The sequence below is a fragment of the Epinephelus lanceolatus genome, chromosome 9 (genome assembly GCF_041903045.1).
Source record: "Epinephelus lanceolatus isolate andai-2023 chromosome 9, ASM4190304v1, whole genome shotgun sequence".
Lineage (NCBI taxonomy): Eukaryota > Metazoa > Chordata > Actinopteri > Perciformes > Serranidae > Epinephelus > Epinephelus lanceolatus.
Window position 1 is genome coordinate 6208197 of NC_135742.1, and position 24357 is coordinate 6232553.

Consider the following 24357-nt stretch of genomic DNA (forward strand, 5'->3'; position numbering starts at 1 on the left):
CGAGAATGTGTCGCCGCAAATGCGACAAACATCCACTAACTTTGACGGCGTTTTCTGCGAGCACGGCTGAGCCATTTTGTACTGTTACACGTGTTTCTAGTCGGACTATCTTTACGAGCACAAGAGTTCAGTGAGCCACAGAAGGACCGCCCTGCGGATTTACTATTGGTTCTGCAACGTAGGGAGTTTTTTAAACTCTGAAATTGTATCCGCCCACCTAAACACAAAATCAGGGACAAAGTCATCAGTCTTTAGTTAAGCAAAGCGTCTAAAGACTGACTTGTGAACTAACTGATCAACACAGCAGTAGACCAGCAGACTTTGCGGAGAGCATATATAGAGAAATGAAGGTGCTAACAGCTTGCCTGTCAGAAAGGACTGTCTGCATCACTGCAGTACACTGCTTAGCTTCCATGCAGTACTCCTGTCTGCTTCTTCAAACTGGGGCCGTGCTGACCTTAATTTACTTTAGGTAATGAACTGACTATGGATTAAGTGCCTCATACAATCCCATGTCAAAAGATCTGAACTATCCCTTTAAGAAAACTCTATTCAGCCACCTGAAATGTCATCTCACTCTGCTTCTAACTTGTTGCTGGCCACAGAGTGGCTCTGCTAAGCAACAGGGGGTGAATGCCTTCCTCAGGGGTGCAACAGTATTAACTTTGTTGTTTTCTCTTGAAACACCCACTATACTGCAGTCAGACAGCTGGGCAGAGCTGTGCACACTGTGGTTATGTCCTCTGAACTGCTTCTGAACGTCTCTAAATTTGACCATTTTAGCCAATAAATAAAGGACGTTTTTAATAAGGTATTTAGTATTTTATGACCAGGATTATATCTGACATGCATGCAAATGTTCTTACTTAAAGTAACTTGAGGTTAAACTGTTAAAAAAGAAACTAGTTTAAATGTCAAAGAGGTTCTAGGTGAGTGGGTTTGTGGAGAAATTCAAACTCATCACCTCTGTCCTGAGCCCGGCCTTTTGTTGTAGCTCAGTTGATTAAATATACGTAATAAATGTTAACACATCAGTCTATGATTTGTGATAGAAACACTGGATAACCTGCCTTTGTTGTGACTAGACCTCTACGACAGTACAAAGCCACATATCACCAGCCAGTCTCAGCCAAGTCTGTCGGACACAACCGATCCAACAAGGTAAAACAAATAAATCTGTTGGTGAGAAGCGGCGACCAGGAACAAACCTGCTGAGCTGTGGGCACTGTAGCCAGAGCAAACTGACGGCAGGGTGGGAAAATAATGACGCTAATAAAAAATCCAGATTTACTGCGGCGGGACAGGTGTCTTTGCCCAGAGTAATGGTTATCATCTGCGTCTAATGTGGACCTGAACGTGGGCGGCACGTGCACGCTAATTAAAGTTTTAAATACAGAAAGAGCCGACGGAGCAGAAATAAGTGCTTCCCTTTGCAAGTCAGACGATGACCCGACAGTGAACAAAGAGACGTGGAGCAGCCAGATCTCGGGGTGTTCTTAGAGTCTACGCGCAGAGAAACAACTGGATTAAAAGAAACAAGGCGAACCAAGCATGTAATTAACAGTGTTTGTCCCAGCATTCAGAGGCGAGGAGATGAGACTATAAACAAATAGGAATTATGGAAAGCAAACACAATTGATTTTACAGACTGTTGATTCAGCTCTCTTGTGATTAGCACCCACAGCTCCTGAGTTTTACAAATGAATCCGGCCCAGTCTCCACAAGAAAATGCCGCCATTGTACGTTCTAATGCGTTAAATATTGATGTCTCTAAAGTGACGTAGTACATGAGCTGACTGCTTTTCCTGCCGGGACTGTACCCCACCCGCAAAAAAGGGTATTTTAAGCAAAAACATGATCTTCTCCAAACCATAACTAAGTGATTTTTGAGCCCAATCCAACCACACATTAAACACAACATTGTTAAAACATACAAATGTGATGTGTCCGTGGTTTGCAGAGATGTACAGTGCCAACTTTTTTTTGGCAATGGGTTGATGAGTCACGAAGAGAACTACAGCCACAGAAATAAAAAGGTACATTCTGTGTAACTTATTCCTGTTATTGATCAGTGATGTGTGGTCAGGGTCTCCCTTGTAGATCACATTTTCTAAACTAATGATATTTCATGACATAAACTTTTATTTGTAATATTAATGTTTGTTCTTGTGAGCTCTGTCTTTCATTTGTGTATTAATTTAATAGTTTAAACCAGAGATAGGCAACCTTTGGCTCTGGAGCTCTCCAATGGCTCCCTGTGGCTTTGACCAAAACTTGCTGCGTGGAAATAAATCACGGTTATTTCTGAACATTTTAATTTTCATACATCATTGTTGTAGGCCTAAAGTGACTCTTACATTATTCAATTGTAAAAATGTGTAGCCTATAAACCTACAACAACATCTCATCAACAAAAATGTGAGTCATAGCAATGTCTAAGGCCTGGCGCCTTTTCTCTGCATTTTGCCAAACATCAAGAGCGGTGGCTTGTCTTGAGTCTCCTTAGTGAAGCTAGCTGTGGATTCTAAATCCAGAAAGGAAAAGTCTTGGAGGAAAATATTAAATTTAATAGTGCATAGACAGCTTTGTTTAGTTTCGCTGCAAGGTACCAAATGTTCATGAATACCTTACAGCAGAGTAGCCACCTAGTGGTAAAACATAATAATGATTAGACCTATTAGTAATGTTGATAAGCTAATTTGGACGAAATAAGGCTGTGTTACCTTTACTATAAGGCTCAAATATATTTTGTAGCTCCAGACAAAAAAGCTCTTCTGGTAGTAAAGGCTGCTGACCCCTGGTTTAGACAATACAATGAGAAATGTAGCAGTTGCGGATCGTTGAGCACGAAAATAATCCCTCTCACTGTGAATGCAGGCCAAAAAAGCATGATGCGTATGCGCACTTCGATCCTGTATTCTACACTAACGTCACAAAGCAAAACTCTTCTGTGTCTTTTTACATAATATACCAACATCAGTGTAATCATGGCTGCAGCTGCGGAAATCTCACAACTGAACGATTTTGCAAAATTGGCTCTTCAAGGCAAGAAGGAAATCCAGGGCTTGACGCTAACTTTTTTCCCCAAGGAGCACATGTGCTCCTAAGTTGAAAAAGTAAGGAGCGCACAAAGAACTTTAGGGGCACAATATAAATTGATCAAATGTGTTTTCTGTAATAAACGTGATGCAAATAGACATTTACAAGCAAAATTATTTAATGAATTTGCATACAAAATGTACAGAAAGGTAAAAGTTTTGAAAAAGTATTGCAATTTAATTTTGTCTTTAATGTTATTATCTTATATGTATTATCTTTGCAATATGATTATCTTATATAATGTTATTACTATCCTAAAACATTCTCCAGGTCCTGCAGAGCAAGTGGAGAGCAAGGCGCACAAGACAGGATTTGGGGGAGTACAGACTCATTCAAGAGCTACAGCTCCATGGTGACCGCTTCCGTGTCTACTTCAGGCTCTTCTCTGCTATTGGATGCGCCGAGGTGTCGTCACAGCGCGTTGGGGTGAAATAAAAAAAAATTCAATCCGAGCGCAGGCTGGTGGTGGAGGTCTGCGCTTTGCGCGCTCTGTGTGAAAAGGGCTTTATTTCCACCCTGCTCAGCAGCGGTACCGTGGCAAACGGTCCCTAACTGTGGGGAGAACGGAGCAGGCTTCCCCGTACGTAGGTCCGCCGCTTCCTCCACACTTTGACTTATTTCCACGCTGCCAACAGTGGGACTTTTCATTGTGCCGACAGTGGCTTGGAAGCCCATAACCGTGTCACACGGGGAAGAGAGAAGAGGGAAGAGAGAAGAGGGAAGGCGGCTGGAGTTCCTCCAACATTTGCAGTTAGATTATCATATTTTTTTATTGACAAAAATATAGGCTGCTTCAGCTGTTTTTTTATGCGCACATGTGCCCCTAAATATTTTTTACAGCTCACACACACCTATTTTTATTTGCAAATGTGAGTGAAACACTCGCACTGTCGAGCCCTGAAATCATAGTGAGAGGGTGGACGACGTCAGCCTTAACAAAGCCGTGTCAACAAAAGGGACAGGAAAGGGTTTTTAGCCAGACTGGTACAAGAAAAGATTGGCTATACAGTATGTGGCTATGCTAGCAGTCAGCAACAGTACCGCTATCCCGCCCATATGAACGAGTTTTATGACTCAGTAATTGATGTTTTCATTGGGAAAAAAGATGGATGGATGTTATCTAAAAGTAGCCGAGATTAACAGATTGAGTCAGTGTTTAATTATGTTTGGCTTCATATTGATCTGACCTGTGTTTTATTGTTGCCATTCTCAGAACCCATTGGCTGTATTTGGCGTCTGACTTCTGGCAGACGGCGATACAGCCTCTGGGGGCAGACCCTCGATTTTTTGGCATTCCGGTTTGATTTGGGCGGAGAAGGCGAATTTCCGTTTCCGACTTCCGTTTATATATAAGTAAATATGCTGAACCATTGCGATGGATTCAGAGTTTGCAGTGACGCCAATTATGTTCCGCCTCGTTAGTTCACCGCACGCACCATTTAACCTGGCAACAACTGCAGCCGTCTCAGACGTGATTGGTCAATATCATGCGGACTACAAACAGCCTACAACCGGAAACCAGCGCTCTTCCGCTCTTCTTCCGGAGGCAAGATCTCCGGGGTTTGCCAACAGACTCTACATTCACTGAATGTGGAGTCTGTATATAGAGACTATATTGTTGCTAACTAAACACAAGACAGAAACACAGCTGGTCGCTGTGCCATAATTAAGGATATGGTTGCATTCTGACACTGAACGAAGGTTACTAGTGTTACTAGCAGTTACATTTCAGAAGCAGTTATTTTATATGCCACTCTTGAACAGTCTGTGACTCCTGTGTTGTCACTGAGGAGAACTTGCTTGGTATTGACCAGTGTGTGCGTGCCTTCATGAGGTTTAATCTGGCTTTCATAACACAATGCCTACCTAGTTACTGACCTCATCGGCACATTACTTTTATTTGTGAATTTCTGTCCACCTTAAAAACACCACATATTAAGTCTGTTATCTCCCTGAGGAGGGATGAAGAGTCAGAAGTAAAGTTTCCGATCTCTGTTGTCCAGCAGAGTGAAAAATAGCTGTGTATGACCCCGCAGCGCCCACTTCCATGTGCTGGCGTCAGGGTGGGCATTCGCTCAACTTTAATCTCCTCAAGTTGAGCACTGGCAGGGATTTATGGGTAAAAGCCTACAGCTGCATGCTGTTGCATAACTCAGCCCTATTAGCCAACCTGTTTCTCTGTGACACAGAAACAGGAAATCAATGGGAAAGGCCACTTTGATGCTGCCACCATGGAGGTTGTATTTATTCCCCTCCTCTGTGTGTGTGTGTGTGTGTGTGTGTGTTCGATTTAGTGAAGATATGTGGGTATTTCTAAGTATTTTTTTGTGTATGATCTAGAGTTGCAACGATGAATCGATAAGAAGTCAACAATTACATTAATCATCAACTAATTTGGTGATTGATTAACCTGTTTGAGTCATTTTTTAAGAAAGAAAAAGTCAAAACTCTCTGATTCCAGCTTCTGAAATGTGAATACATTCTGGTTTCTTTCCTCATGTATTAGCCTTAACTAAGTATCTTTGAATTGTGGACAGAACAAGACATTTAAGGGCGTCATCTTTGAAGCCAATTTTTGATGTGGCAAACAGTGGAATTACAACTCCTGAGTCGGTCATGTGATGCCGCTGGGGCAAAAAAGACTTTTTCCCATAGACTTAAATGGGGAAAGAGACATCTGTCAATCAGTGTCGCAACTGATTTCACTATCCAGATGTGATCAATTCAGTCTGATAACATTTGGGAAGTCTTGAAGAGCCTCTAATTAATCATTATAACCCCATTCAAGATAGCGGAGCTCTAAACCAGAAGTAGCTGCCTCAAGTAGCGGAGGTCCCCAGTGCTCCTGCTCTTGGGCGCAATAATGCAGAATCCGATCAGCCAGGTCATTTCATACTTCATGCCCCACTCTGCAGCTTTCATAGGAATGAACAGGGTCCCGCCTCCGATGCTGTATCGGGTTCTCCTAATACATCCATAGGACAAAAGGACGAAAGGGTGCAGTAAACTCACTACACAACATCAGGGGACGCACTTTATTGTGTCCCTGTGAACAACAAATCTGTGCTGACATCAGCAGGAGGAGAGCAAGTAGTTAGCTCTTAGCTGTTAGCAGCTGGTGTTGCATCAACATATGTTTCTCCTCCTGTTAATGTGTAGCCCTCACACACATACACATAGACATACACAGGGAAACAGTCCTCGACGCCTTCCCAGAACTAACACCTGACGGGGGTTGCATTGAGTTACATTATGATGTGTTCAGGCTCTGTTTTGTAAAAAACAGTACTGGGCAAAGGTACATTAAATTGTTAAGTAAGGTAAGGTAAACTTTAATGTCCTCGAGGGGCAATTTGAGATACAGACAACAGTCATGAGTACAACAAAATACACAACACACAGTATCCAGTATCACACACTGTCAGGGGTAAATCATGTCAATGAATAATCACTGCTAGTAAGATAAGCGATAGCAGACGGGAGTGCTGCATTTAAAGAGGCTAAACCTCCGCCCTGATGGAAGCATCTGAAACTCAACATTCATTTCACAAATTCATTTTGCAGTTGTTTGAAGGAGAAATTAGTTGATGTTTTCACAGCAATATATTTTTGGAGCAGTTAAACAAATATTTTCATTCCAAAAAAGGGAATTTTAAAGCTTGTTGTATAAATTTATATGATGAATTTGTGCTCATTCAAAGCTAGTGAATCACTGAATGACTTTAAAACAGTTCAATTATTTTTTATAATGAAGATTACATTGTTTCTTTGGCACAAAAGGTGGAACAACAACAACTACTACTACTTCTACAAAAAAACACCAACAAAAAGAAAAGCAAACATCAGTATCAGCAAAATTGTTATTTTAAACATTAGTATTGGCCCACAATTTTATAACTGGTGCATCCCCAATTTTTCACCATTTTCTCACGTTACAGACCAAACATCAACAGATTATTCAACAATGAAACTCACTGTTAGTTGCAGCCCTGGTGTGATCACACTGCTGCAGAAGAAGAAGAAACATTGAGGATATTTTTACTGAACAATAGGGTCAAACATATGATGCGGAGATAAAAAAAAAAGGAAATTATCTCTTCTCAGGAAATGACTCGCCATAATAACGTATAGAGGAAATCCTCTTAAACCACATTAGCGAAAAGAGGGGATTTAACTGATTAAATCCTGGAGGTTGTGAGCCGTTTGCATTATCTCGCCAGAGGATCAAGAGATCAACTCATATTTCACAAATTCTGAATACGGCCTCCTTTTACTGTACGAGGAGGCCTCCATGAGCCATTATCTGTGGCGGAGCACACTGGCATGAATAAGACACGTAATGACCGATATAATTTACAAGCTGCTTGGATAATGCTGGCAGAATTGGTCCATTTCTGCTCTTGATCAGATGGCCTCCTGCGTCGGGAGTGGGCATTTTGTCTCGGCGTGACTAGTGTAATCTCAGACCTTTTTGACCCTCTGCTGTGCCAGTGTACTAGCTGTTCCCTAATATCACTTATCCTTATTAGTTATTAATACAGGCTCAGGCCGAGTTGTATGAATCATTTATAGGGGAGTGCAGGGACTAATTGAAAAGAAAGAACAGATTGTGGTACAGGTCATTGGTTCAGTGTGCTTTTAAGGAATTATGGGGGGAAGCACTGAGGGCTGCTGCAAGAAAAGTCACAAGGTTATTTTTTTCAGACGGCAGCTACTGGCAGGGCGTCCATAAACAGCCTGAATATCAAGTAATCCTATTTAGTACCAAATCCATTAACACGATTATAGAGAAAAATGTGGCATTTCTGTGCCACCTACAATGTCCGTCTTCACAACGTCACATCAGACTGCAGTAATTAGCAAAGTTAATGTTTTATTGCTAATAAATGAGCATCACAAGCTCATTGAGCAGCGTTTTGTTGCTCTGTCTGATAGAAACTTTCAAGCTTGGGTGTGGTCAGAGGCCTGCTTTGTTGCACCTGTATGGCTGCGTTCACACCACATCCAGCACTGTGGCAAAAAGGCCACTCCTCCCATTCATTTGAATGTGGGTAGTACAACTAGTCTGCACCAGTGGGGGCTGTAAGGGATGTATTAACAGCTTGTGTGTGCTATCCTAAACGGAGAGAACTCACTTTGCGTGTGCGTGCATGTGCGTCTTTTGTTGTCTTAAATGAACTCATAGAAGTCACTGAGGTGGGGATATTGACATACTGGAATTGGCCTCCACCCTCTCCCATGTGGGCCATTTAAGTGACACTCCCACACTGCTGCACGCAAATTTTCTCTTCCTAGGATGGCACTCCCTCTGATTAGCTGGTACTCATTGTCTTTGTTGGTTGGGTTGATTAGGTTTAGGCAAGAGGAGTGACACTGGTTGGAGTTAGGGTAAGAATGTCGGGGTAGGGCAATCGGCCACACAAATTTATTACTACTTTTAGGGGGCGATCACACAGAAATGAGACGCTAGAGACGCGGACGCTTCAAAGACGCTTGAAAGCGCTTATTCAATGCGCGCTAGCTACTGGCGTTTGACGCTCATAAAGTTGAAAATATTTTCAGCGTCTACAAAAACGCGCGTCTAAAAAGACGCAGGAAAAACGCCCGTCTAAAAAGACACTTGAACGCCAGTCAGATGCGCCGTATCATAGGAAAACAATGGTTTTACTGGCGTCGCGTTTCTAGCGTTTCATCTCGGTGTGATCGATCCCTTACTGATAGATCTGAACCGTTTCCACCTCTGCGTTAGCTTAAAATCATGTGTGAAGAGCGCATAATCAAACTTGATTTCTCACCTGAAGAGCCAGCCTCCAGGGCTATGAGTCTCCAGGCAACATCTGTTTGGTCATTGTCTTGATAATGACGGGACTCTGGGTCATTTAGCTCGGGATATTTTTCAACCTCAACAACAAATCTCTCATCATCCAGTCTTTGTCACACACCAGACAGCAACAGAGTTCTCTTTGTGCGTCAATGGTGAGGAGAGGAGTCCAGCTGCCACAGGAGCAGAGAAGAAGAGCTGCTACGGGAGCTGATATGTACAGGCAGAGAGCAGGTGGAGGAAGATGCCAAAGCGTGTCTAGCCGCCACCAGTATGGGGTTGTACATCGAAATAATAGGGGCGTATTTTTTGACATGCGGCATTCACTGCCGGTGTATTTGGCCCTAAGGCAGAAGAGAGTGCGTCATGCCTTCACTGTCCTCAGAAAAGTTCTGCAGCTAATCAATGCAACACCTGACTTGATGAGAATGCCACAGTACACCTGTGCATCACTGCAGCAAGGTAATAAGTTAAATCACTGGTGGTCAGCAAAGACAAGACATTCAGGTGGTGTCGAGTTGCTATTTAAAATCTTGGAAAATATTGTTGACCCAGAGTACCAAAACAAGTAGTTCAAGTTACATCAGCTTCTACAACAGATATATATACAAATGATATGTGTTTATAAGACAGCCATGACTTGGTAAGAAATACTACAGTTTGACAACTAGCATGACATGACGTGGGACGATATCCACCACAGCAAAAACTTGACAGAAATGATGTGTTTACTGAATTCTATTGTGACAAGTAATAGGTACAGCAGTGCAGTCAGTTCCCAGCTAATCTTCACTTTAACATGTCGTCATCTGAAATCACCCAAAGTTTAACGCATGGAAACATTTGGAAGGGCAAAGTAGACGTCATTCGTGATTGATTAAATACTAATATCACAAGTGACACCTTTTTATTGAGGAGTTGGAGCGAGAGATTGAGAGAAAGACGGACGGCACGAGGAAGGAAGCAATAAACAAGCACACAACACAAACCATAACAGGAACCCTTTAGATCCTCTGCTCTGCCACTCAGCACTTTCCCTTCCAGTCATAAGATAATTGCTTTGGGGACCTCAAAGCTTTACTACTACCTGTGACCTCTGACCTGTGACATCACATAACCACAAAGCTGCTGAGAGAGGATGACCACCAGGAGACCACTGATCTATGACATCTGATGAAGACTAGGTTATTATCTTGATGACAGGGACCGGCCTGAACTGGAGGTGACCTGGTGAAGTTGGATTTCTATGTTTATGACGGGGTGGAGACTCAAAGCCTTTGACCCCACTGACTCATTCTGTTCATCCTGAATGACCAGTCCTGAAGAGTCACGTTGTATTCTGTTGTCCACATATAATATCTCTAATTATTAATCTCCATTAAACTTTACTGTTTAAATAGCTTTGTACAGCTTCAGCCAACAATTGTGTCAAGACGATCTTACAGAAGTTGCTACATATTGGAGTTTAGTCGTCGTAATACCATTAAAACAGTGGTTACAGAAGTTAGATGTGAATAAACGTTACACTTCAACATTATTCAGCACAGTTTTGAAGGTCCAGTGTTTAAGATTTAGGAGAATTTAGCAGCATCTAGCTCTGAGGATTGAAGAGTGCAACCAGCTAAAACTTCTCCTGTTTAGGATTCCTTCAGAATTCATTGTTCATAAAGTATTTTGGGGAGCCAAATTACCCACAGAGGTCTCTTCCTTTCCATAACAAATGAACTTGATGATTTAAACCACTAATAACACTGAAGCTACTGTAGAAACATGACGGTGCAAGATGACGATTTCCGTAGAGGAGGACCTGCTCCCTTTGTAGATATAAACCACTCATTCTAAGGTAACAAAAACACAACCATTCTTATTTTCGGGTGATTATACCCTACAGACAACATCCATCCATTTTCATCCGCTTATCCAGGGCTGGGTCGCGGGGGCAGGAGACCAAGCAAAGCAACCCAGATGTCCCTCTCCCCAGCAACACTTTCCAGCTCCTCCAGGGGGACCCCAAGGCGTTCCCAGGTCAGATGAGATATGTAATCCCTCCAGCGTGTTCTGGGTCTGCCCCGGGGCCTCCTACCAGTCGGACATGCCCAGAACACCTCTAACAGGAGGCACCCAGGAGGCATCTTGATCAGATGCCTGAACCACCTCAACTGACACCTTTTGACGTGAAGGAGCAGCAGCTCTACTCCGAGATCCCTCCAGATGTCTGAGATCCTTACCCTATCTCTAAGGCTGAGTCCAGACACCCTACAGAGGAAACTCATTTCGGCCGCTTGTATCCGCTATCTCATTCTTTTGGTCACTACCCAGAGCTCATGACCATAGGTGAGGGTTGGGACGTAGATGGACCAGTATATCGAAAGCTTCGCCTTCCAGCTCAGCTCCATCTTTACCACGATGCAGAAGCTGCACCAAAAAAAACAATCCATCTTTCGCTCCATTCGATCCTCACTCATGAGCAAGAGCCCAAGGTATTTGAACTCCCTCGCTTGAAGCAGCAACATACTAGTAAAATGAACATACATATTATATTGTCTACTGTATATCTGTCAATACAACCCTCTAAATCAGGCATGTCCAAAGTCCAGTCCAGGGGCCAATTGTGGCCTGTGGACAAATTTTAAACAGTCTGTGGCTTGTTGTTCAAAATATACTATATGTGTCCCACCAAACATACTGGTTAATCATGCAAGATCACTTTACATTTTTTCCGATAACCCCACAATGGTAGGACTATCATACAGTTTGTAGACGTGCACAAAGTATGACCTACAGAGATGGAACTAATGTGTGTTTGATAAACAGACTGTAAACAAGCAAACAAACAGTTATTGTTATAACAGCAGACATTTCCTGCTGGGTAGCAGACATGGCCACAGGAAAGAAGCCTAAAGTCAACAGCAAGAGCCGCCACTTTCAGAGCAGTGGAAAGAGTAATACTTTTTCACTATGTTCACATTATCTAATCTGGCCCCCATTAAAAAAAAAAAAACATCCCTAAATAATACACACTGGACCTTTAATAGACACCTACAGGTCTTCTGAATCTCCCAACGCCACTCTGCTGACTTACTTAATCTATCGTCTCTTTTGATTACTTTCCTTGCTGATGCTTGATTTGTTGAGTTGCTGCTGTATGAAATATAACATTTTCTAAAGTCAATGACACCAGGTTTGCTTACCCTGATTTAAACTATTGAATGAGAGTCAAATGTTTAAAGGGAAATTTCGGTTTATTTCAACCTGTCTCCTATCGTCCTAAATTTGTTTCAAGTGACTAGTGACATAAAAATAATAGTTAGCATGTTAGCCGTTAGCCTACATACAGCTGGGGCGCATAGTAGCGTCAGACCTGTTAAAACGTAAGTGAACGGGCAACCTTCAAGTGCAAAGTTAGTCCACTAAACAAGCTTTTTTTCCACAAAGACCGCCTCATATCGTTAGGATAAATGTCAGAGAACATATAGAAAACGACATGTAAACGTGTTTTCTTACCTTACCGGTGTGCTGCCATGTTTGTTTACCATTTAGCTCTGCTTTCCAAAGCACGGCCGAAATATATCTCGCCAGCTCTAGATAAAGCCCAGCTGGATACTACTCCAGGTGGAGGTGTCTCGTCCTCGGTCACATCCAGACCTTGAAAATAAGGCTGCAACCGGTCCCATTCCTTGCAACAGAGGCATTCCTCTGCTGTGGGCACTGGGGCACAGCATTCACAGGTACACCACCAATCTCCAGAGCTACGCAGCCTTGCAGCAGCCATTCCTCCTCTCTTGTCCTCTACCTGTTGCCTCTCTCTCTCTCCTCCTCCATTCTTCAATTTCACGAAGTTCTTCGTCAGTGTATTCTGGCTCAAATAAATAAGGGTGGCCATCAAACTCTGCAAAATCAAATTCCTCCTCCACAAAGTCGAAGTCTGGCAAAAAGTCAGCCATTATTCTATAAATCTTTCATAAAATAAATGAATGAACTTTTCAGGCTACTGTCCGGTTCTGCCTTCCAGCTGTTGCTGCTTGTTCTCGCGAGATTTCGGGCACGGTATGAGATCGCTGCTTGTTCTCGCAATATTTCGGCCGCGCTTTGGAAAGCAGAGCTAAATGGTAAACAACAAACATGGCAGCACACTGGTAAGGTAAGACAACACGTTTACATGTCGTTTTCTATATGTTCTCTGACATTTATCCTAACGATATGAGGCGGTCTTTGTGGAAAAAAAGCTTGTTTAGTGGACTAACTTTGCACTTGAAGGTTGCCCGTTCACTTACGTTTTAACAGGTCTGACGCTACTATGCGCCCCGGCTGTATCTAGGCTAACGGCTAACATGCTAACTATTATTTTTATGTCACTAGTCACTTGAAACAAATTTAGGATGATAGGAGACGGGTTGAAATAAACTGAAATTTCCCTTTAAACCTGAGCTGCACTGAGAACAGCTGCTCCAGCAGCTTTATGATACATAAAAAAGCTGCTGTGTTCAGACAGGTGTTGTGTAAGAGTGTTTGGAGGCCGAGCTGTTCAGTATAGATTTAGACAAGAATCTGGAGGACCTTTCACTACAAAGGAACTTCAACTTACATAACAACAACCATCTCAGGAAGAAACAGGCAGCCTGTGCCAGCACAGATTAAGTCACACTGTAAAAAAAATCTCAAAATCCCTAAATCCTGCTGATCTCTTAGGCTCTGTTTCATGCTTCTCTTCAATTTTACCTTTTAGGACTGACATTTTTTTACAGCGCATGAAACCCTGAGAGGTCCAACGCCCTTCACCCTACCTGCACAACATGTTGACCACGCACCCTGAGTGCTGTCATGTGATGCTGTTACAAAACTTGGTCAAAGTTTACGTAATTTCTGGACAGCTGCCCCTGCCCTACTTTGAAAAGACTTGTGGAGCATGTGACTCGGTCCGTCATTCACCATGAACCAGGTCAGGAGCGAATCAGGCCACGCTGCTGCTGACTGATTGTGTATTTATAGACAGTGCTGTTATTCTGATATTGGTCAGAGATCGACTACTGTACATTTAAATTGCTCTAATCCCTTATTCAGATTATTTTAAAGGGTTAGAATGATAGTAAGAACACGCATAAAAGTGTAAAACTGCAGCAAATTTAAAATGCAATACAAAATCCATATTTCATAAACAAGAAATTTTCTTCATAGATTCAAAATTGTATAATTGAAATGCTGATTTCATGTCAGCAGTAATTCCTTGTTTCCCACTCTTGTTATCATCTGGTGCAAAACCTAAACTACAAACCAGTCTAATCAATAAAAGCGTCCCTGGTCTCTGCTCCAAGTGCCCTCTGTGGGCTTAGGCCGAAACGACACGGCAGACTGAGGATCAGCTGCCTCTGAGGAAACATAATCTCGACAGAGAGTGTTAACCTTGCGCTATAAAATGAAAACAAAGCTGACTACACAATGTTTAGATTGGAAAATAATCTTGTGGGTTTTAATGCGGAGATGGCATGCATACTCTAGGTCTGGGAGGAAATTAAAATGGAAACAGGCCTTGGCAGAAAGCCTCGTAGGAAGCAGATTTGTCAATGGAGAGAGAAAAGGGGGTCACGCAGTGGAGTTACTGACCAGTGGAGATGTCCTGGAAAAAACAACTAGTGGAAATTATTAAGCTGACAGAAATACACAGAGTAGTGGTTTCTGGAGATCAGAAGTTCCTTGGTTAAAAAAAGAGGATTCCCATGCACAAAAACAACACGTTAACTTTTTTTTCTGCAGTTGTAGCATTGAGGCTGGCCATATCATGAACATTTAACCTTGAGATGTCTCATTTTGTACACGTCTTTGTGCAGTGCCAATTATGTAGATGCAAAAGAGGAGGGGGCTCAAACTAATTGGCATGGTGAGACGAAGTCGGTGTTCAGGCTGACAACTGCTAAAATGCAAGAGACTTCAATGGTGAGGGTGTTTCAGGTACAGGTGAGACATGACACCTGATCCAGGCAGTCCAGTTAGAGTAACATATTCACACTGTACATCAGTTTATAGCATACAGCAGGATGGACTGTGTCTGAAATCATAGTTCGCCATTTTGTAGTGCTGTGGGAATATATAGAGGGAATTACTGTGGCCTATATAGTGGACTCAAAGTATCCCACAATGCACGGTGAAAAGTAGAGTATAACCGATAGTCACTAACCAAGCAGCATATCCCATCATGCACTGCGCCAAAGGAATGGCCGAACTGTATGGGATGGACGCAAAGACGGACGGACAAGACTCGATAACAACCTGCTGTACATGTTTAACTTATAATGACATGTTTAAAGCCCCTTTTACACTGCCAGATTTTCCGCGGATGTTGGGCCGTTTTGCCGGCAAGTTGCGAGCGTTTAGACACACAGAGCCGGATTGGCGAGTTGATCCAAGGTGCAAAATTTTCCGCCTCGTAGGGTAGACATATTGGCGGAACCTTTTAGTTTAAACAGACGGAGGCAACCTTCCACAATGGGAGGGGCTGTTGATGACTTGTGGGAGGAGCTGTTGATGACGCCGCACGTGCGAGCCACTGGCGGTGGATAAACAGGAAACAGCTGATAGCAGGAATTAGCAAGCAGCTAGTAGCAAGAGGGAAACGCAAACCTGACAGACACTGTAAAGATGAGCAACTGGGGAGACAAGGAATTGCGCGCCCTCCTTGCCCTCGCAAACGAAGAGGCCATTAACCGTCAGATGACGGGGACGGTGAAGGACGGGTTGATTTACGAGAGACTTGCCGAAGGACTGACCAGCCCCGGCTTCCCTCCCATGTCACTGTTTACGTCACACGCTGAGCTACACGTTTTGTTACTTGCTCACGCCCCCCATTGCCCCGAAAAAGGCACATTCTGTATGAACAAAAGTAGGCAGGCGGCATTTTGCTGCACTCCCCGATTTTGTTTTTATACTGCCAATGCTGAAAGAAGACTGATCAGGCTTTCCTGCAAATTTGCACAATTCCTATTTAAAAAGGGCTTTAGAGACAGACGACCATTCACACTCACATTCACACCTACGGGCAATTTAGAGTCACCAATTAACCTGCATGTCTTTGGACTGTGGGAGGAAACTGGAGCACCCGGGGAAGACCCACGCTGACATGGGAAGAACATCTCCGCAAAGAAGGGCTCCCACACCCTCGGTTCTTCTTCTCTTGTACCATCTGTACTTGTTTTAACCAAAACCATGATGTTTCCTCCTAAACCTAACCAAGAACTTTTGGTTCCTAAACCTAACAAGAAGTTTATTTTGAAAGACACTGTATGCATGTGTAGTGACTAGCCCTTTACTTTAGCCACTACTGGTTGCTAATTGGCTGACGTGTACTTAGAAACTACTCCCAGTCTTTACCAATGCTGTCAATCATCATACGTTTATTTTCTCACCATCAGTCCTACCAACAACAATCTGTAATGTCAGTATAACTTCCAATAAGTTTCAAAACAAAGTTCCAATAAAGTCAGTTTGAATCATAGCGCCATTCACCAAGCTGCCATATTTGATAACTTGGCTGGTACTGCTTCAGTCACATTACAACATGCAAAAAAAGGTCCTGTGGAGACAAGTATAGCCAGTGATGACATATGGTTTATTAAGTATAAAGTATATTTGTCCCTTTGTGATAAACATGACAGCCTGAACCAGTGGAGGCGTCTTGTGATATCGACCCAGGACACTGGTGTGAAAAATGTTCTATTCCCATGAAATGTCTTGACTTTATGACTTTATGTCTGTGGGTTCATAGCCGTTTGTCCTCCTGCACCGGTTTGTGTTTATCGCCTGGAGAGTTCCCGAACAGCAGTGAAGCCATCATCAGTCTTCAGAGTGAAACAGCAGCCGTTCTGTATCTGCTGCCCCGAGTCTTCACCAGCTCCATCTATCACGGAAAGGTTAACATCTAAACATTATGTAACAGCTGAAATGTCAAACCTGCGCTTTCGTCCTCATCCCAGAACAAACCTTTGTTTCCAGCCGACAGCTCAGGTGGTGATTATTATTCTCATGTCTTTTTTTCTTTAAATCACAAACTGAGAAGATGAAGATTCCCACCTGTGACCCACTGACACACAAACTGGTGAGAGACCACAGGATGGTTTTGTTCCTCTGAGGTGGTTTTATCTGACTGTCTGCTATAAACATGAGGGATACTTTTTTCCATTGTTTTAATCCTGTCTTTACTTTGTATTCATCTAAATAGCTGTTTGTATGCGGTTTATCTCCATGTTGAGTCTCAGTGCGATTTGGTTTCTGTTTTATATTTTACCTCCACCGATGTTTGACATTTACATTTATTATTCCACTTTCTTTGCCCGAAGCACGCGGCCTTTTAATGAAGTACTACAGGTTCCTTTGCTTCGTCTCCAGAGCTCATATCTCTCCTGAAGTTCTTATTTCTTTCAGTTCAATTATGGGTTGTATGGCTTATGAACTAAACCTGAGGCCTGCAGTATAACATACCCTACATATACATGCAAATGCAGACTTGTAAGCTATGCAAAGTCAATTTCATGCATGCAGCAGGGTGAAGCTATCTTCTTTGATCTGTGCTTCCATTTGGTCTTAGAGCAGTCCAGTCCGACCAATTTCTTGCAAGACCTGGGAATTTATTAATGTTAATTTTGAGTTTGGACGAGGTAAGGCTTTATGCTGTGGTTTGGCTGTGTTTCCAGATAATAAGTCCCAGCTATCTTCATCTGCAGGCATCTGTTTTCAGGTGGAAATACCTTCTTCTTCAGTGCGTCCACGCCTTTTTTACTGAATGCCAGAAGCACTTACAGCAATTCTGACAGTTGGGGAAAAAACTTCAGAGTGTGTCTGATGCGCACCACCCCAGAAACATAACTGCGCGTCGCAGCGACGCAGACCTCATGTCTGTTTCTGTAAGCTGAAACCATTTCCCTCAGTGGACACAAAGCTTTTATTTATTTTAATTCCACAGATAAGAAACAATAAATTGTGAAGACAATAAAGCCTCCACAAAAATGGCATTTTAAGTCTTGTGTGCGATTTATCCTGGCTTCATATGAGCAGAGTAAAAGTCCACTAGCTGCTAGGCTGATTTATACAATGTAAAATGACACAGGCTTGTGCTAATAACGTTAGCATGTTGTATTTTTTTGGAAAACGTGTTAAGTATAAGACAGTTGTTTTGTCAGTGAACCTTGTGAGCTGTAATGGAGCTGAATTTTGTGACGTTACCTTTGTTAAGTGTTGCTGTTGTCCCTGGTTTTATATGAGTGGAGGAAAAGTTTGCTAGCTGCTAAGCTAATTTATACAATGTAAAATGCCATAGGCTTGTGCTAACATTAGCATGTTGTATTTGTGGGGAAAATGTGTCCCCACAATGTGAGTTATAGTGAAGCTGATTTGTGTACTTGTGTTTGAAATTGAAATCTCTATTAAGCCATGTTTAATGTGTGTTTAATGTGTGTTTCGAATCAACTACACTTTACAGAACTTCACAGAAACCCCGTCGCTAACTACTCTTTTCTAAGTGTAACTGCAGAGTGACACAGACACACCACCACACAAGTATAAATGCTCACAATGATGTAGACCATGTGTTTAGGCTATGGCTTAGGGTCTGCCGCACGAGCATAAATCCCACTTTACTCAACCAGGAGTATTTAGGGGGACTATTTTCTTGTGGGACTATTTTTGGTGGTGGATTAATACACATTTGGTGTTTTCGTGAGTATTTACATCAATTTATGTTTAATGTTATCACTCTATTAAATATCAGCGTCATAGATATGATTCCGACTCTCCTTCTGCCGACATTTGCTAGCTAGCAGAGGTCGAGATTTTCAAGGTCGAGGAAAACATGGAGAAGAATAGACCACAGCTAAACTAGCATCCTGCTAGCCATGTACAGGAGCTGGAAAATAAACTGGACGACCTCCGTGCAGCATCAGTTCCATGTGTGGACACTTACATCATTCCAGAACCAGAAACCGTGGATTACCAGAACCATCCAGGAACACGGACGATTCTAAAGCAGCAGCCAACGGTGCAACAGTGAAGCTCATTGATGTGTTTTTAATTTCTGAACAACACTTATCCTCTAAGTGATTGAAGCAGTGGAAGTACCACATACAAGCAGGGTCAGGCCGGGCTGCACTATTAACATCCATTCAAACTGTTACTTGGCTCAGGAAAAGCAGCATTAGAGAATCATCTCCTGACTCTTTATCAGTAGCACTGTGGGGGGTTTCAGCAGAGCTGGCCAGAGAGGAAAAAAACATCCAGTGCTGACCTCATGCTTCTCAAATGATCAACGCAGGGTGTCTTTCCTCTGCTTTGATCCTGGATGAGGTAACTGCAAACCATACACCTCCGTACCCTCAATGCCCAGCGACCTCACCGAGCCGCTCGGTGAAACCCAAACCACCGGATTATAGACTCACTCAGGTCTGTTTAAGACTCACTACAGACTGACAGAGGGAATTAGGACAGAGCGTGAGATGAAAGATGTGTTTGGCTGCATTCTCAGACAGACAGTGATCAGCTGAGAGACACAGGACGAAGAGAGAGGGGAGTTAGCCCATTAACAGATTATTATTTACAGGTTAAACAGATCATGTGACTGATTCGTCTCCACAGTTTGGTCCAAAGTGATGTATTAGAAATGGTTTGAAAGTTGAAGAATGATCTTTTTCTGCTTATCAAGGTTTTCTGAAGTTAGTTATGTGATACTGTAGATAAAGAGGATGACATTGAAGAAGAGCGGGTGAGAGGAGGGAGACAGGGGGGAGGACGGCAGTCAAACACACAGAGGAGATCAAAGCTGTGGCCTCCAGTCTTCAGTCCTGAGTGGAGAGGGTGTGTGTGTGTGTGTGTGTGTGTGTGTGTGTGTTATACCATCTTCAAAGACGTTTAAGCAGTTGCCCAGTGTCCCTGCTAACCTTATGAGGTCTTCAGCGAACACACACACTCACACACACTTTCTTACATATCAGGTGTCTTTTTGCTAACAGGCTCCTGTTTGGTCAAATTTCAGCTGTGTACACATTCAACCATCAAACTTTTAATAAATGCAAATACAAGTTACTATATTGAATTTTTTCAAGGGAGTTTTTTTTTGTAAAAGTTTTAGCAAATCACGCCCTTCACTAACTTACCTTTTTGCTTAATGAGTACAGAAACACCATTATCATTTATTGTCAATTTACCTCCAGTGTTGGATGCTAAAAGGCTAAGTTCATAATTTAAAAAATACATAATAATAAATAATAAAATTAATCAAGATTAAAATGTAAATCTCATGTGATTGAGTTGATGTATAAAAGGTATCTATCTGTATTTATGTGGTGGAACTAATGTTCATTGTCAGGTGTGCCACTATGGTGGAATTTGCTGTGGGACCATGTGTAGCATAGTGTTGAGAACGTCTTGCTACGCTCAACATTTGTTTTGTTAATATCTGAGGCCAAAGTGGATGATTGGAACGACAGTCTGGGATGCGTCTGAAGGACTTTGAGAGCTTTAAGAAACTCTTTTCATGACAAGCAGCCAATGATGTATTTTATTCCACGTTGTCATGATCATGCTGACCGCCATTTTGTTTTCTTACCGGTCATGTTACACTTTGTATCCTGTATTGATGCATTCTCTGTTAGTTTATTCTTAAAAATAGTTTTCAAAGCGTGACTAGGAGACGCTTCAGAGAAACAGAAATGCCCGAACAAACACCCGTTTGAGAGAACCGACCAGTGTCTGTGTTAGTGTGAAAGGAGCTACGAGTGTGGTGCAAGTTCACACTTAATAAGAACTAGTTCAAAGTTCAGTTCACACAGATGGCAGTTAAAGGGATAGTGCATCCAAAAATTAAAATTCAGCCATTATCTACTCACCCATATGCTGAGGGAGGCTCAGGTGAAGTTTTAGAGTCCTCACATCACTTGCAGAGATCCAAGGGGAGAGGAGGTAGCAACACAACTCCACCTAATGGAGGCTGACGGCGCCCCAGATTCAAACGTCCAAAAACACATAATTGAAACCACAAAATATCTCCATACTGCTCGTCCGTAGTGATCCAAGTGTCCTGAAGCCCCGACATAAAAAGTTGTTTGGAAAAACGTCATTTGAACTCTATTTTTAGCCTCATTGTAGCCTGTAGCCGTAACTGTCTGGGCTCCAGGACACTTGGATCACTACGGACGAGCAGTATGGAGATATTTTGGATTTCCGCAAGTGATGTGAGGACTCTAAAACTTCACCTGAGCCTCCATCGGCATATGGGTGAGTAGATAATGGCTGAACTTTCATTTTTGGGTGCACTATCCCTTCAAGTTTTGAACGAAGTTAACAGGTAACAGTCCCAAGTAATTAAGTAGTTAACCTTCATTTCTTTTGTTTTTGTTTGTTTGTTTTTGTCGTTTCAAATTCATGGCCCATGTGACTAATGTTCGGACTTGTTATTTCAGACCCAGTGGACACAACTTGCATGAAAACGTGAGATTCTAACATCGGAATCTGAACTGACTTGCTCTCAAAACTCCTTCAAATATATATTCTAACAGCCCAACCAACCCGCTCTCATTCCAAAGTCGTCAAAAAAATCTTTGTCAGGGATTTTAGCGTCAGAGACCAACGCCAAAAGCCAGCTCTCGCAGTGATATGATATGGATCCAGGTTTTATCAGTTTGTAACGTGGCTGAAAGGAACCTTTGGCAGTGTTGTGATATGCCACCAGTTGGCCAGATGGCACCTGTCGCAGCGGTATGATACACAGACGAGCAGCACCTCATTTGAACTCATCTTATGAACACGGTAAGCATGACGTCATTCGAAGGCTGCATTACTGGTTACGACCACCCAACTTTATCTTGAGCAGAGGTCTAATCTTAAGTAGTAGTGAAAACACCTGAAAGGGTTAAACTTAGTTCATTCTTCAACACGTATGAACATGTGTAAAGCTGCATTACATCACATATGAGTGCTGCATGTGAACCCTCTGTGACACTGCAGCAGCACAGACCTCAGTCTGCATGATCACAGTCATCATGTGATGTTTGGAGCCAAGTTATCAGCACGCAGTGTTTTGTTTGCAGTGAGCCAACTCTGCGGTATGCTTTGTACAGTCTGTGTGTGTGTGTGTGTGTGTGTGTGTGAACGTCCTGTTCCTTCCGTGTGAGGACACAAAAACACAAAACAGAAACAATAAGTCATTTAAGGTTTCAAGTGTTTCCTTACCCGCTGTTTGGAGGAAGGCCTCAGAGCGAGGTGGGGTTGGCTCCGACACTGCAGGGAGGGAGACGACACACAATTATTACACAGAGTTTCAAGGACACAGTGTCATCAGAAATATTTACTGAAACACAGTATGTGTCTGTGATTAGAGACAGTTCTGTCACCACTGAATGGATCAGCAACACATTTCACCCACTGCACACATTAGTCACATAAATGTTGAGAACAGAAAGGATTATTTGAAACAAAAAGTTAAATTATGCTCTGAGAGACTGGTTTGGATTCTATGTGATTATATCATGTGTTATGATCGCATGAGTTTAGCATGTATTGCTTTCTGCCATCACAGTAAAACATTGTCAAACATTTCACATTGAGCTTTTAATATGTTCAGAGGTAAAACAGGAGGGATCAAACAACATATAAAACACCGGCACTCAAAGTAGAATTCACTTATTTAATATGAGGCAAAAACATAAAGACACAGATGTGTTTCAGATAAAGGGCAATCATCAGTGCGATAAAACAATAGTAAATAGCAAATCATATAAACACAGGTCATGTTCACACCACAATCAGGATACATGACTAAGTGAAAAGATGAATGATCCATGAAATATTAGCCTCTCACAAATAGGAAACGTCTCCATAACAATAAAGAACACCAGCTGCCGGACACACAGGCTGAAATGTGAAAAACAGATGCCCAGGACTGGAAACAATACCGAAAACTATAAATAAGGAGCTGCAAGATCCAGAGTCATAAATGAATGAATGAATGAATGCACATAAACAACCATAAATACGAAGAAATAGCATCAATAAATATAGCATGTAAAAAAAGAGCCCTGAAAAATGCTACCAAATTATGAAGCGTAAAAACTGTCAAAATACTCCTTTCTTCTCTCTTGGAGGAATTTCTGCAAAATACAAATGGCACTGTCAGAACAGGAGTGATCACAAGAAATATTTTCAATAAAAAAAATAAATCTACATCACTCACACTATCGTCTGTTTAAAAAGGTCCAGTGAGCAGGATTTAGGGGGACATATTGTCAGAAATGGAATATAATAAGTTTGTTTTCTTTAGTGTATAATCACCTGAAAATAGGAACTGTTGTGTTTTTGTTACCTTAGAATGAGCCGTTTATATCTACACTGGGGATGGGTCCTCGTCTATGGAGACTGCCATGTTGCACCACCATGTTTCTACAGTAGCCCTGAACGGACAAACCAAACACTGGCTCTAGATAGGGCCATTTGTGTTTTTGCGTCGGCCACATTTGCAGCCCCTCCATGAGGAGAGAGTCAGAAAAACGTTGATCTTTTTAACGTGAAACTGTTTTATTCAGCATTTTTACCAGCTTAAATCACCACATCCGAGAGGAAGAGACCTCTGTGGATGATCCACCTCCCTGTAAAAACCTCTGGATCAGAATTGAGGTGAACACAAATGAAGTTACCCCAGAAAAAAGATAAGCACACATTAGCAGGTGCTGGGCTAGCAGCCTGTTTCCAACACTGATTTGTAACCTGAAACTGCTTAATTCAGTGTTTTTACCAGTTTAAATCACCTGGATTGTTTGTTTTAGAGAGGAAGAGACTGCTGCAAAAAATGTGGCTCCAGGTAAAAACCTCCTGAACAACAAACACTGAAAGAATCCTTTCTTGACCTATAACGTCACAGACCAAACAATCGACAAACAAGTTAGCTACGGCTAGCTAGCAGCAAACTGGTACCACGGTGGACAACTTTACAGCTCTGTACATTTCGTCTGTCCAAAAATGTACGGCTCTGGATGTAGATTTCTTCTTCTTCTTCTTCTTCTTCTTCTTCTTCTTCTTCTTCTTCTTCTTCTTCTTCTTCTTCTTCTTCTTCTTCTTCTTCTTCTTCTTCTTCTTCTTCTTCTTCTTCTTCTTCTTCTTCTTCTTCTTCTTCTTCTTCTTCTTCTTCTTCTTCTTCTTCTTCTTCTTCTGCTATGCATTCAATGCTTTTGACTTCCATTTCAAAGCCCAGGGTGGAAACTGTGGAGCATGTGCCGAGCACCGAGGCCAATTTGGGTCTGACTGACTGCAGGAGGACTTCGACTCCCAATCACATTATCTGGGCGTGTTAGTTCGACTTTGAGAAATTCAATGTAGTACGATTTCAGTCAGACTAACATGTTTACATGTATTTTTAAAAGTCCGGTTTTAGTCGGACTAACGCAACAAATCGATTTTCTCTAATTTCA

The 24357-nt window shown here is 42.3% G+C and overlaps 1 protein-coding gene across 1 annotated transcript in view; it reads right to left on the minus strand.

The window, feature by feature from the left end:
• Positions 1-24357, minus strand: part of rasgef1ba (RasGEF domain family, member 1Ba) — a 192769-nt gene that overhangs the window by 140332 nt on the left and 28080 nt on the right. The window contains exon 2 of the mRNA XM_078170462.1: positions 22127-22174. Within this exon, the coding sequence (XP_078026588.1) occupies positions 22127-22174 (48 nt within the window). The remainder of the gene's footprint in view (positions 1-22126; positions 22175-24357) is intronic.